The sequence below is a fragment of the Apus apus genome, chromosome 23 (genome assembly GCF_020740795.1).
Source record: "Apus apus isolate bApuApu2 chromosome 23, bApuApu2.pri.cur, whole genome shotgun sequence".
Taxonomy (NCBI): domain Eukaryota; kingdom Metazoa; phylum Chordata; class Aves; order Apodiformes; family Apodidae; genus Apus; species Apus apus.
Genome location: NC_067304.1, coordinates 5942124 through 5956614, shown reverse-complemented (window position 1 = coordinate 5956614; position 14491 = coordinate 5942124). Strand labels below are relative to the sequence as shown.

The 14491-nt window shown below is 49.8% G+C and overlaps 1 protein-coding gene across 1 annotated transcript; it reads right to left on the bottom strand.

The window, feature by feature from the left end:
- Positions 1-7212: 7212 nt before the first annotated feature.
- DDX20 (DEAD-box helicase 20) lies at positions 7213-12715 on the bottom strand. Its single transcript, XM_051638972.1, has 11 exons — positions 12515-12715; positions 12318-12412; positions 12079-12247; positions 11730-11844; positions 11511-11653; positions 11044-11182; positions 10827-10885; positions 10092-10174; positions 9332-9437; positions 9145-9246; positions 7213-8485 (listed from the first exon to the last, which is right to left on the bottom strand). Exons 1-11 carry the CDS (start codon positions 12687-12689, stop codon positions 7398-7400), a joined length of 2274 nt encoding a protein of 757 aa, XP_051494932.1. The 5' UTR covers positions 12690-12715; the 3' UTR covers positions 7213-7397.
- Between the last annotated feature and the right edge of the window lie 1776 nt (positions 12716-14491).

Sequence of the window (14491 nt, the reverse complement as noted above, 5' to 3'; positions counted from 1 at the left end):
CACACACACTGTTTCACCCTGGATGGCATTCTTAACTTAGACAATTTTGTATCCGCCTTTTAAGTCAATACAGTGCAATTGCAAACAGTGTGTTTGTCTGCTAATTATTGTCTGTGAAAACATATTTGTGGAAAAAAAAAAAAAAAGACAGGCTATAGTAGAGTTTTAGTCCCACCTGGGTATCTGCTTTCTACTTTTGTTATCACTTACCTGTAAGAGTGTGACTAGACCACCAGTCCTGTATTTTTAAAAAGAACAAAAAAGGTAGGACTCTTTTTTTAATACTGTGCACACAAATGGCAAAGAATGAGAAAGCACTGAACTTGACTGCATCAGGTGTTCAAAGTCTAACAGAGGTTTCTCCAACGTATGCCCATGCTTTTTTAGTTTTGTTTTCTAGATACAAATCTCTTTGCTAGCACTGGACATACAACCCACTGTAAATAGTAGCCCAGTAACGTCTGGATCTATACTTGATAATAACTAACCCCAGAGCCAAATATCTTGCATGGACAGAGGGGTATTTGGCCTTTTCCCAGTCCTTGTCTCATCAATGGCTTCTGGGTTGCACTGATTTCAGGGGCAGAACAGGTTAGCAAGTTCCTTTCCAGCCCCAGCCCAGGATCTCCAACGTGCATCCACCTGGGAAGGGGGAGCAGTTCTGCAGTTTGGAAAACATTTGATCAAGTCTGGCACAGACAGCAGTTTCTTTTTGCAGTTCTACCCCCAGTTTGGGAAAAGTCACACCCTTCTAGTCAACCAAAACCTGAACTAACACTGTGGTACTACCAAGAAGCTGATACTTCTGACCAAGCTGTGGTCAGTCCTAGCACCTCTTTCTAGGAATTATTTAAGGAAATAAGTGGCCCTGAAACATGACTGATGTATTTTTTTTTTCTCCCTAAGAAGACTAACTTTTTTCTTCCATTCTGCCTTTCTCAAGCCCCCTTTTCAGACCAGGTGTGCTCCATGAAGGGCAAAGTGAGGAGCAATGTCACCCACCTCTTCACTTGTCATCCTCTGGCTAATTGCTGCAGTCCTGCACAAAAGCCTGGAGGCCCTGAACACACCCTGGAAGGGTGATGCTCCCAGTCCCCAGCAGCTGGTAGAGAACAAGGACACCTCAGGAATCCTGTTCCTGGACAGGGAGTTCACCAACACCAGAGTTCAGAGCTGCTCTAAGCATGTTTGAGGCTGATTCAGCAAATGGATGACTTCTTTTTTTTTTTTTTAACATCTGTCACAGTCTATCCTGATGTACTATTTATATACACATATACACACATAAAAATAATAGACACATACATGTACAGATAGATAAATAGACCTACATGCTGACTGAAATGTATTAGCTAGCAATCTGCTTTGTTAGCCTCCTAACCTGCTAGTTACAGCGTGGACTCAGAGGGCTGAGGCATTAACTCAGCAGCTTCCTTAGACACCTCCAAGGCTCTAGGAATATTAGGGCTCAGCCTTCAGTAGTGGCACCAGCTTATAGTCAATTACTCCAGTGCTGCAACCCCTTACCCAAAAACTATGTTTAGTCCTGTTTTAAATTATTGAAAAGCTCTGCCTTTGCTGCTTCCTGTAGGAGGTTGTACTGCAGTTGATCTTACCATTACTGAGTTTTTCTTGATGTGTGAATTCTTTGTTTTCACTTCATTATTTGTCATCATCTGCTCCCCATCTGAACACCCTCACACTCCTAGACCAGAGGCCTTGCTCCCCACCACTTTGCACCCTGCAGCCCCCCAGGAGGGCCACACGCTGCCCTGCTGACAAGGAAAGGGTGACCAAGAGTCAGGGACTCTCCGTGGGTTCTGGGTGCTGCCTTTCTTGTTCCTGATTTACTGTGGAGTGGTAAACAAACCACTTCATCTCTCTGCACCCAGTTCTCTGTGAATAGCAATCCTGGCAGCCTGTGGCTAAAAGCACTATTGGTGTTCAGTTGCTGTCAGTCAAAATGCTTCTTGGGAAAAAAAAACCCAACAAAATACATTTTTAAGAGGCAAAAACTAGTAAAGAGAAAAGCCAGTCCTTGGGGTGTCTGGCTGGGTGCTTGAGCTCAGATTGTCAGGGCAGCCACAGCCTTTGTTCTCTCCACAGAAGAGGAATCCTTGCTATCCTTGCTCAAGAACAGATCCTTGCCTCTCCTGCCTCACCTTGGCAGGTGCTGCCCCATCCAGCCAGCACCTCAGCACGGGCTGGCAGTGGACAAAGACAAAACTAAGCAAGTCTGAGCCGAGAACAACAGGGCTGAAAATATTCTTCACGGGGGCATTAGCTCCCTTTATTCACTGATCTGAAGCAGATTGAGTAATGCTTCCAAAAGCACTTGACTCTGTGCATGCACAAAACCTGCCTGGGCTGCCCAACCCAGCTCCATCCCCGTGATGGGGGCCTGAGGTCCCTGGAACAGCACAAACATCAGGGCAGGGGCTGGTGGGGCACAACATGGCACCAGATGAATGCAGGGAAGGAGGGAAGGATTGGTTGGCCAGGCTGGATGGGGGCCCTGAGCAACCTGGGCTAGTGGGAGGTGTCCCGGCCCGTGCAGGAAGGTTGGAAATAGATGATCTTTGAGGTCCCTTCCAACCCAAGCCATTCCATGATCCTATGACTGGCACAGAGGAACACAGGAACTGCACTATAGACACTTATTCCTACAGTACTAAACTGCAAGGCTCTTTATAACCTTTAAAAAGCAACTTACAAACCATTGCTGAGATAAGGGCAAGTCAATCCTGAAAATTCCTCAGCCAGAACAGGATTTGGACCACTCAGCCCAGTGGTCCCCAGCACTGCCCTGTCTTACCAGCACCCCCTCCCTCCCCACTGCCACACACCTACACTGAGGAAAAACCAGCACATACCCCTGCAATCCCAGTCATTCCTGATGGAAAGAGGCTTCTCCAGGTGTGGGCTGCCTCCAGGAGGAAAAATACCCAGAAACACGGGTGGGTTCCAGTGCCAACACCTCTCTGAAAGGCAGGGGGTGCAAACCAGCCTGATCAGCAAGAGTCTCCAACAGAGTGTCCGTAGGATGTGGGCAGTTCATTCCAAAAGCCTTCCCCCCCTCCCACTAATTCCTTGTGACTTTTTATAGCTTTAGAAAAAAAGATAAAACCAGATTGTTTTTACAAAGAAGCAAAAGGAAGGGGATTATTTTTTTCAGTCTTTTGTAAAGCAATATTAAAAATCCCAAAGGAGCAACACCTTTTTCTGAACATTTTGTTTCCTTTCTGGAGCCTTTTCAGAGGGAAAAATATTTTCACAGGTTTTAAGCAGATCCTATTAATAGATGTGCTCTCCTCTCACCTGGCACTGGGCTGCTAATAGAAGGAATCACACCCAGCTGGCAAGGAATGGTGAGAAATGCCTTTCACACCGAGGCTTTGACTTCCATCTACTTTAAAATCCACCTTTTTCTTTTTCTTTTCCTTAAAAATCTTAAGGGCACCCATAAAGAAGGGGCTGGAGAGAACACATCTTGGTGCATAAAAATCAAATAATCCAAAAATTCAATCCATCCTCCACTAGCACAATATCCTCCCCTGCAACAGACTGCATTGTTTTCTCTAGGTTAGATTCCAAATTCTCCAAGGAAAGGATTCCCACCGTGTCCCTGGGGACCTTATTCCAGGCTAATAGATCTCTGTGTCAAGGATTTTCCCCTGCTGTTGAGCCATGATGCTTCCCTTGACTTCTCCTCTCTTGCTGTTCTAGTCCCTTGCACCACAGGAAATGATTCTGCTTCCCACACTGCCAGGCCTGCCTGCCAGCCCCGAGGAGCAGAAAACCTACAGCAAATTCTTATGCCAGAGACAACTTCTGTCTGTCAAATAATTATCCTTGCTAGCAGTGAACCTGGGAAAACTTCAGCTCAGTAACACACAAGGCTTTAGTGTGGACTAAAGTTAACAGGTAATTCAAAACACACATTTCTGGAGAGTAGCCAGAAATACTAGGTGTGAATCAAAGCTGCTTGTTGAATCTGAAGCAGGGGATACAACACAAGTGCTGCAAAGCAGCATTTGTCCCTCTAGCTTGGGCAGCTCCAGGGGTGAGCATGAGAATCAGCTCGATGCCAGCTCAAGAAGCAAAGTTGCTTCAAATGTTTTGCTTTTTTAAGTAAAGAGCTTGTAAAACATGTTGTATCTTACACATATTATAGAGCAAATTCAGTGCATTAAAAATCACATCTAATTTATGGGCTGCAAACATCCCTTGGATCCTGTAATATTTTTTCTGTGCCAGACTATGGCAGTTACAAAGGCAGCACCCACAGATGGCCTGTGAGCATCAGCAGCTTTGAAACAAAGACTTTGTTCTGCTTTGAAAATTAGGTGAATAAAACTCCTTTTCCACATAATTTACCAATCAAATATATCTTGATTTTTAAAAAAACCAAGCAAACAAACAATAATTTACCATCCTTCAACACCTTAAGCAAGTGCACTAGATACAGATTTGAGAGCTCAGGTTTTTCCCACTCAATGGTACCATAAAACTCTCCATAACTGTTTCATCCCTCCCAAAGCAAGAAGGCAGAGAGCAAATTACTCAGAGCTGGGAGAGGGAGCATCAGGAACCTGTGTTCTACCCCTGAGTGTCTTGGTGAATCACTAAGTGACCTGGAACAAATCGTTCCACCTCTTTGCCAGTTACACAAGCTGTAGAGAATTTAACCCCTCCCCCCCTTTCAATAAGTGCAGCTCCATTGATGAACACCCACAAAACCCCAGAGAGCTCTGCAGAAGGTGCCAGCACTGCTACTCACCTTCAGACCCAGGAACTGTGCCAGAAAAACTCCAGGTGGATCAGCCAAAAGACCAGGTGACAAAGAGCTTGTGAAAATTCCTTCTTAGCTCCCAGGCAATATTCTGTTACTTTGTGTGTTTGTGTGTGCACGTGTTTCTTTTCCTTCGGGCTCATGCTAGTCCAGCAGTCGGGGGGAGCAGCCCCCCAGGTTCCCCTTGCTCTGGTGCAGCCAGGACTGGGAGCTCCCCCGGGCTCCTGGGACCAATGAAGTCTCTCACAACAGGTGTGTGATGGTCTATTTTGGATAACTCAGTGCAGGATTCCAAAGCAACCGTGTTTTCCTTCAGAGTTCTATGTTACGAGAAGCTCTCGACCTTATTATTTTCTATTTTCATACTCTAAGTGGGCTTTGCTTACAGACACCAGAGGACAGATACAAGATGTACTGCATACAGCTGCAGGTAGCTTCATTGGAGAACAACTTTCTAGAAGAACCAAGTTTCCTGTTGTCTTCTTTTGGAATTGTAGTGCATATGTTGAAACTTGTATATCATTTACAGTATTGAGTCTTGTGCCACTGCTGTACCTGATGTATCCAATCTGGATTAAACAGAGTATGTGCCACAAATACCCAGATGATGCTGTAGATTTCTTCTAAATAAAAATAAAATCCTAGGAGGTTCTTTTGGAGAACTTTGGGTGTTGGCCTAAGCCTCTCAAGTTGTATTTAAATATTGAGAATTCTTACTTAAAAAAACCTTAATGAAAACAGCAAGATGAGAGATGTTAGAGGAGAGCAGTAATGCAGACACTGCAGAGCATCTCCTACCCTGTCCTCCTTTTGAATGCCCAGAATTGCAACAAAATTCATCTTTGAAACTAAATCACATCCTCTGGGCCTGTTCACACTGTGCAGCCAGAATCCAGACGAGTCTCCTCCCAAAGGGAATAAAGAAGGAAAAAAAGGACAGGAAGAAAAAACTACTTCCTCCAACAAGATGTTTATTGCCATGAAGGAGCACATCTTGTGCCTTTCTTCTGAAAGCCAGTCTCACCCTGGCACTCCCCTTTGCCTCCTGCATTGCAGGTGGGGTCAGCTTGTTTTGGCCACAAACCCAGCAGAGCTGGTCTCACCTCAGCCCAACCAGCACCTGCCACTTGGAGGCGTTCTTGAAAATTTCCAAAAATCATTAGGCAGAAGTTAAAATCCCTCACCGGGTGACCTTAACCACCACTGAGTCAGCACCGAGCAGAGGAGCCCACAGGGCAGTTTCCTCCCCTGCAGTAAATTTAGGCTGATTCCCACAGGGACAAGTGGGGAACCCACAACCCCTGGCAGGACAGCACCCTGCCCAGCCAGAGCCACCTTGTGCCTCTCAGGAGCCAAATCAGTCCTGCAGTTCCCTGCACGGTGAAGAGTCTGAATTCTGCAGGGTAAAGTTCAGCCCTATCAATGCACAAAGAGGTCCCAAGTGCTGCCAGGGACCCCACAGGATTTGCAAGAAAGTCTGGAATGCCCAGGGAGTCACAAGAGCTGAGAGGACACACGTTGTGGGTCTCAGAATGAATTTGGAAGTTGTCTGAAGGGAGCAACCCAGCATCCCTGCAGACACCCAGATTCCCAAGTGAAAGCAGCAAGTGTCCTTGGAAGTGCAGCTCCCAGCAGGCAGGGAGCAGTGCTTGTGCAAAGGAAATCCAGCCTCCCCCTGCTCCAGGGTAAAGCAAACAAACAAAACCCCAGATGGTGCCTGCTCTGATGAACCTTGAGAAATCAAACAAACTAGCTGAAAAAAATCCATCTCTATGATCCCAACCACACTAGAGCTAGAAGATGAAGCTTCAAAACTATCCCAGCCAAGGCAGGGTCAGTGCCCTGAGCCAGGCAGAGCTCTCCTCTTGTTCTGCTCCTGGACACCTACATGCAGCACAGTGCAACCCAAACAGGAAATACCAATTAGTTTTAGTACCAACAGGTAATTTCATTTCTAATTAAAGCTTCCCTGTAAGTGTGGCAAGTCTGATATTGCTGCACCCAGAGGGACAGATCAATTATGATTGCTGCACACTTGTTACATAATTAAACCAGCCTCTACTTCACAGCTTGCCATACACCTAGCTAGAGAGGTGTTATTTATACAATGTTAATTAACTGCATTTAAATTAGCAATACAGGCAGAAAGATACAGTCTTCACCCTGCCACTTAACTGGTATATCATCAGTGCCTGGTGTTTAATGAGAATTACAGAAAACAGAATGATTTCCAACTCTGGACAGACTACAGGTGGTGTCACAGTGACTTCATCTTCACCCAAAGTCACACAGACAATGCAAATCAAGCACAAACCCAGGGATGTTTTGTATTTTCTCCTGAGACACCTCACACTGAAGTGGCTGCCTTTTATCCTCCTTTGTTCACTTGGGATTGTACAGATTACAAGTGACCACCCAGCTGTCTTTCACTTCCTTTTATTAACAATTGGTGACACCATCACTGGAATGCATATAAAATATGTCCCTGGACACAGCCCCCTTAGAAATGTCCTTCAATCCTACACAAATCTGTCAGTGCTCTCCTAGAGCAGCAGCTGTTTTCCCAGCTGACCCACCCACAGAACCACCCAGCAGTGTCACTGCCTCAGTCCCCACCTTTCAGCAGCTCCCGCAGGTAGACAGAGTTGGCATGGTAGGTGTTCAGCCAGCTGAGCTGCCTGTAGCTGCTCCTGTAGTGAGACACTGCAGTGCAGTAGTCCTGCCATGCCTGGTAGTACCACTGCCAGTAGTTCTTGTAACTCCAGGCCTCACAGGAAGCATCATCCCCAGAGCTGCAGGAGCAGCCAGCTGCAGGCTGTCTCGTGGCAGCACCAGGGAACTGCTGGTTATGCTTTTTCTTTTGTTTGGCGTTTTGTTTCAGAACCTTCTTTTTCACTTGATTTTGCTTTGGGACTGGTGGGAGCTCCTGGGGCTGCTCTGGTGTAGGACAGAAGCCTCCCTGGCCCAGGCCCTCTGGAGGAACAGCATCCGTCTCCTCTGTGTCTGAAAATGCTTCCAAGCAAGAGTTATTTTCCCTACTCTTGGAGGAAGCCCTGGAGCTGTAGGACCCATCACTGTCACCAGACATGACACCGTTTGCCACCCTGCCTGTGTCATGTCCCTCCTCCTCCCACTCCACAGCCCCACTTCTGCCCTGCTCTCCTGGCCCTGAGCAGCTTCTGACAACCTCAACCTCCCTCTCCAAGCCTTCTGTGATGAAATACTCGTAGTCTTCAACCAACTCTGAGAAGCTCCAGGGATTGTTCCGGTGGTTTTTGAAAGAAGACAAGCATGGAATTCTGGGAAGATTTTTTTTTAAGGCCTCCTCCTCTGGAGACTGAGTGTCAGGTTGTCCACCTGTTCTGGAGACAGTTCTGACTTGACTCCTCTGTGCTGGGGGGCAATGGGATGTCTGAGGGTTTCTGCCTTTCTCGGTATTTGCAGAACTTGTGCACTTCTTGACCTGCTTTACCTTCAGAGGTTTTTTTGGCCTTTCCACAGAAAAATCATCACTTGGGAGGCTAGGAAGAGGCTGAGGTGCCTCTGAAAGATTCTTTTGGGCAGGCTGCAGTGCTGGTTCTTCTGGTCTAACACACACAGGGTCAGAAGGGACTGAAGCATCTGTGGGTACAACAGGTTTGACTTCCACCTCTCCATCTTCAAACTGAACCATCATCCCACGAGGAATGGGCTCTGCACAAGGGGAAACAAGCAGGCACCCAGTTAAGCACATCCCTCTCTCCAGAACCCCCACCAGTACCCAAGCAAAGCTTTGCACAAAGCACAGCAAAGGTGCTCAGGCCTGTTCAGTCAGGGCTACAAACCAACCCCCTCCATTCCTGAAAGGGCTCAAATAGCCAGAATGTTTTCTTCATGGAAGGCATCAAGAAACTGACCAAGACAAACACCACTGCATTACTTGTCACCTCTTTTTCAAGTCCTGCTTAACCAGATGAAAAATTAGCATGTGTGCCAGGTGGCAAATGCTTCATTTCTAGCAGAGCTTCTGGCAAAGCAAGGGTTAACAGATTCCTTCCTTTTCCTGCTGTATCTTCCAGCCTAAGAAAGACTTCACACCAGACTCCTGGTGGCTGCCATCGAGCAGCAGCTGGGTGCTGAGCTCCTCTCCCTGCCCATGGGCACTAAGGTCACTTTCTGCTGCTTTGCACAACTGCAGCACTTGCACAACTGCAGCACTTACACAACTGGTCACTAGAGCAGAGCATGACAAACCTGTCCCAAAATCCAGGCAGCTTCAGCAGAAAAGACACATGTCAGTTCCCTGCCTGAAGCTTTGACAAAACAGAAACCAACCCACAAAACCCCAGTTGCATTGACAGGACAGAGCACACCTGGCAGAGGGAGCAGCTGAAGGTTGCACCTCTGAGCAATGTTCCTCATGGTGTTCTCCTCCTCTCCACGGCAGCAGTAGGTCACGGACAGGCCCAAGGTCCCTGTGACACACAAGGGGCAGTGCCATGACCTCCCCTGTGCCAGGGGGGCAGGGCATGCTCCAGAACTCCCCAGGAATGCTCCTACCAAAGCGCCCAGCTCGGCCCACGCGGTGCATGTAGGTCTCCCAGTCTGCAGGGACATCCAGGTTGACAACCAGGTTCACTTTGTCTGCATCAATCCCACGGGATGTCTTCAGGGAGAGAGAGGGGACAGGGAACTGAGTGCACTGAACAGACCTTTAGTCACAGGCATCTTGGGAGCAGCTGCTCCCACGGGAGCTTTCAGCTGCCCCAACACACCACGAAGCCCCACAGGTTCCCAGGCAGGTTACAAGCCACAGGCACAACAGACACTGCCCTGGGAGCAGGGACACCAGGGGTGCTCTGTCCTCTGCCTTCCACAATCAAACACAAGCACCTTTTCCCTAAGGACTCCCTCAAAAAATTCAGCCCAGCAGCAATATTCCTCTCGTGACAGGACCTCAAACATCCACTGAGAACTTGATCAAAAGCTGGGAGAGGCTCAAACAGAACCCTGCTCCAGCCAGAGCTGTTTGGGAAGCAGCTGTCAGCACACTGTGCTGGGGACAAACTGCTCCTCCCCATGGCTCCTGCCCAAAGGAACCAACTGCTGCTCTGAAACATCCACACACTCATGCAGAGTAACAACTCAGTGTTATTTCTGAACCAGGTGAGGAATAAGGGACAATTTCTAAGTTTCACAGTGAAAATAAGTCACAGACAGTGCTGGATTCACATCATGCTCCATCCAATCCCAAGTCCAACCACTTCCCTGCAGGAACTGTATGTGCAACACCTCTGGGTGCCCCAAAACATCAGCTCACCAGGTCTGTGGAAATCAGGACCCTGCAGTGGAACTGCTTCAGCTTGGCCATGGCGTCCAGCCGCTGGCTCTGGTTCATGCTGCCTGGAATGACAGACACCAGAACCCAGTGACATCCCTCAGCCTCACGCCCTCCCTGTGGAAAGCCCTGCTTTGTAAAACTGCAGGGGAGAAATCAGGTGGAGGGAAACTTCCTCAGCTCCACGTGAGTAAACAAGGAACAAATACAAACTTGAAAGGAAGAAAATCCATTACAAAAATTCCTCTTCTTGTTTTTAAAGAAAAACCAATTCTGTTGATACCTGACCCACTGGAACACCACTGACTTTGTTTTTAAACACAAGCCCCAGAAAACTCTGCTGAAGTAAAACCTCAAGGTTTCTAACAACCCTCAGGTGGCAGCTGTCAGCTTTCCAGAGAGAAGACCCAAAGAATTAGTATTTAAATTCAGCAGCTGCATCCCAAAGAAATATTGCTACAGCCTGCAAATGTAAGTAACCTCTTGACAAAGAAGCCCCTAAACTCCTCTGGACAGCCATAAAAATGGCTCCCAAACTAATCTGAAAACAGGAAAGTAAATCAACATAGAAATGAAGTCCTAAAGACCTACAAAGACTCAAATGTTTTCTTAGTTCTTTGACCAGAACCCACACGAACCAAGATTTAAGATTAGTTTTCCTACTTTAGGTCACATTTATGCACAACATCAACAGAATCAGAAAGCCTGAACAGTTACCTGAAATGCACTCAGCAGGGAAGCCCCTGGAGGTGAGGATTTCAGCAAGATGTTGAGCCCTGACACAAAAGACACAACAAAACCTGTCAATAAACCCACAACAACCCCTGTGCACCCCTAAGGACAGGGTGTTCTGATCTCTCTAACCCCAACCAGACATCACCACCTCTGCTTTCACACATGATGCTCTTCACAGAGCTGACCTCAGGTGTGTTACCTGCTGTGCAAATTGGAGAAGACCAAGGCCTGGTTAAAGGGAACCTTGCTGAACAGCTCCTGCAGGTGCTGGGTTTTTTCCTCAAATGTTTTGTGTGGAAGAGGATGGGAATTCACAATCTTGTAATACTGCTTCAGCCCTGAGCACAAAACCAAAAAGCTGTCACATGAAGGGCTCCTAAGAAACCAGGAGTGGTGCTGCTGCCAGCACCTGACCCTGCAGCTGAGACACAGACTTGACATGCAAACAAGCACACACCTGTGGAGCAGGTTTACATTATAAATAAAGTCACACTCATCACTGATATTTCAAACACAAACACTGGGAATAAATACTTCCCCAACCAATCAACTCCCTTGTTAGAGAAGTTAGGGAGAATCACACATTTTAAAGGTGCATGTTTTGATTTCTGTATGCTCTTCTTACTGCACTGCTAACAACTTCACTGCAAATGAACTTCCACTCACCAAGGAGGCTTGGGTCAGTGGGGTTCAGCCTCACAAACGTTGGCTCCCTCATGTACCTGGTCAGAGCACCAGCTAATGACTCAGGGTAGGTGGCTGAAACAGCCAGCATCTGTTTGTTGGCTGGCAGGGAGGAGTAAATCCAACTGTGAGACAGAGAAGCAGGAGTCACTGACAGATACCTGTCTAATCTACTGATCAAGGCATAAAAGCTTTTCTTACTTGACTTGCTCCTGAAAACTGCCTTCTTCTAGGAGCTTGTCTGCTTCATCCAGAATGAAAAGCCTGATGCTGGCTGTGTTCAAGTAGTCCAGCTCTATCAGCTGCTTGATTCGACCTGCATGTGAGGAAAACAAGCAAAACTAACTTCAAAAATATTAACTGAAACGTTCTAACGATAAGCTTGGTCTTTTTTTTTTTTTTTTAAATTACTTTTTAACATCCCAGATGTGGAACAATCTCCCACTAGAAACACCTGGTCTGGATGTTCTTGCACCAGAGGCTGACCCTCAAACCAGGACACCCCCCCAGCCCCGGGGAGCAGGCCCCGCGGGGCCCGGGCTCTCCCTACCTGGGGAGCCCACCGCGATGTGGCACCGCCTGAGCCGCGTCCTGTCCTGGCTCAGAGGGGTCCCTCCGATGAAGACGTGGCACTCCAGGCCTTCCATCTTCACCCCGATGGCTGTGATCACCGCGTGGATCTGCACCGCGATCTCCCGCGTGGGGGCCAGCACCAGGATCTGGGGGGGCCAAGGGTGAGGCCTGAGGCCCGCGGGCGGCTCCAGGGCCAGGCCCGGCGCCCGCACCCACCTGCGTGGCCGGGCTCTCCAGCAGCACGGCGTCCAGCGCGATGGTGGAGAACACGCAGGTCTTGCCGGTTCCGGACTTGGCTTGCACGATGAGATCTGCGAAGAACCGGCGGGGCGGTCAGGGCCGGGGGGGAGGCCCGGGGGGGAGGCCCGGGGGGGAGGCCCGGGGGGGGGGAGGCCCCGCGCCCGCCCGCTCACCCAGCCCGCAGCGCCCCAGTGGGATGGCCTTCAGCTGCACCGGCGACGGCCGGTGGAACCCCGCGGCCTGCAGCCCCGCCAGCACCGGCGCCGACAGCAGCAGGGACCCGAAGTCCGCGGGGCCGCCGGGCACCAGCACGTCCCGGGTGCGGGGCCGCGCCTCGCGCGCCGCCATCTTGGGCGCCGGGAGGGCGGGGGGCGCGCGCCTTCCTCCTGCGCCGCGCATGCGCGCTTGGGGTGCCCCCCCCCCCCGCGCCGGGCCGCCAGGGGGCGCTGTTCCCGCCGGTGGGCGGGGCGGGGCGGCAGGGCTTGGGGGCGGGGCCTGGCGGGGCGGGGCCAGTATGGGGGCGTGGCCTGTCGGGGGGCGGGGTCTGGGGCGGCGGAGTGTGCGGGGGGCACGGGGAGCGGGAGGGAGGGTGCGGGGAGGGGGGGGCGAGGGGGGCTGCAGGGGAGGGTGAGAGGACGAAAAGAGGGTGAGGAAGCGGGTCCGGTGCGGCAGGAGGGTCCTGCGCAGGGTCCTGCGGGCCCGCGGCCCCGCCGCGAGGAGCGGGCAGCGCTGGCTCTGCCCCCCGGGGCTCAGCTCCTCCCGCCACGCTGGCCGCAGGAACCGGTTTCTCATTGAACAAGGTCTAAAAGCCTAAAAAACGAACTGACGGCACAGTGCTCACTTCAGCAGAGGCCGAGTGCAATAATGGGTGCGCGTGCACGTCTTGCCTCCCTCTGGAGGACCCGCCTGGGGCCGTGGGTGTCTGTGCCCGCCAGCCCTTGTCACAGCAGCTCAGCCCTGGGCGTGCAGCTTCCCTTCGCTGCAGTGGGATCCCAAAAATCTCGGCAGTGGCTTCCACTGCACAAGCACGTACACTGTGTCGTTATCCTTGCACGGCCAGGCAGCCTGGGTGGGTGTTCATGGCTTTGCTGCACCACAGCCTCGTCACGCCCTGGAAATTCCTCGTGCTTGTGTTCCTGACGGGGAAGGAAACGTCCCGCAAATTCTACGCAGTTGTTATTTTTTAGTCCGATGGTGTTTTCATACAGATACATGAGTAGCAACCAGAAGTGGGGCTCTGCAGGACCGAGCAGAGCAGAGCTTACCTCTCCCAAGTCGGGACAGAGCAGATGGCAGGGACAAGGCTGTGCCCCCGAGCAGAGATGACAGGATAACAATTGACAAGGACTCTGTTAGTTCCAATTATTTTTTAATTTTTAAGTGGATATTCCTGTTGGTCCTCAAGGGGAAACGAGTCTCCAACATGAGATAATTATCTCTGGATAAATCTGGGAAAGGAGACAGACAAAGACACCTGGACATAACAAACATTTGATTAAATACAGTCTCTCAAACCCTTTTAAATTGATGTGATTTGAACAGACGACAAAGAACAGTCAGGAGTGACTGTTCCCAGGGGAGAAGGGCAGAGAGGAGGTGATAAAACAGCCCCAAAAAGGCACCACAATGAGCTGCTCCCCCTCTTGTCCTCCCTGACTCCTTTCCTCCCCTGAGAAGAACAGCATGACCAAGGAGATTTGCAGACACATTCTTGTCTGCTGCATTGTTAATGAGACCTTCAGATACATCACCTTAATTCAGAAAGATGCTGCTGTCTGTAGGAACTTATTTAATTTTCCATGGGATGCTGGAGGGATGGATTCCAAACCATCTGAGGATGCCTCTGACACCACGGCTGCCAGCTGGACTGTCCCTCTGCCTTTGGCCCCTGCTGACTGGGCTAGATTTAGGTCATGCTCCTGCTGCTGTATCAGTTGATCTAATTAAAGGTTTTGTGTTTCCCTTAACCCTTATTGTCACAGAACTTTGTTGTAAACTCTCTGCACCCTGCCTTGGGTGGGGACAGCAACCCTCAGCCTTCAGGCCTGGCTTTCCCTCAGGGACTCTCAGGTCCTGAATCCACGTTGTCATCGTCCACGTCTCAGCCCAGCCAGGAGGGATCTGCAGGTTTCCATGGCACTGGTTTGCTT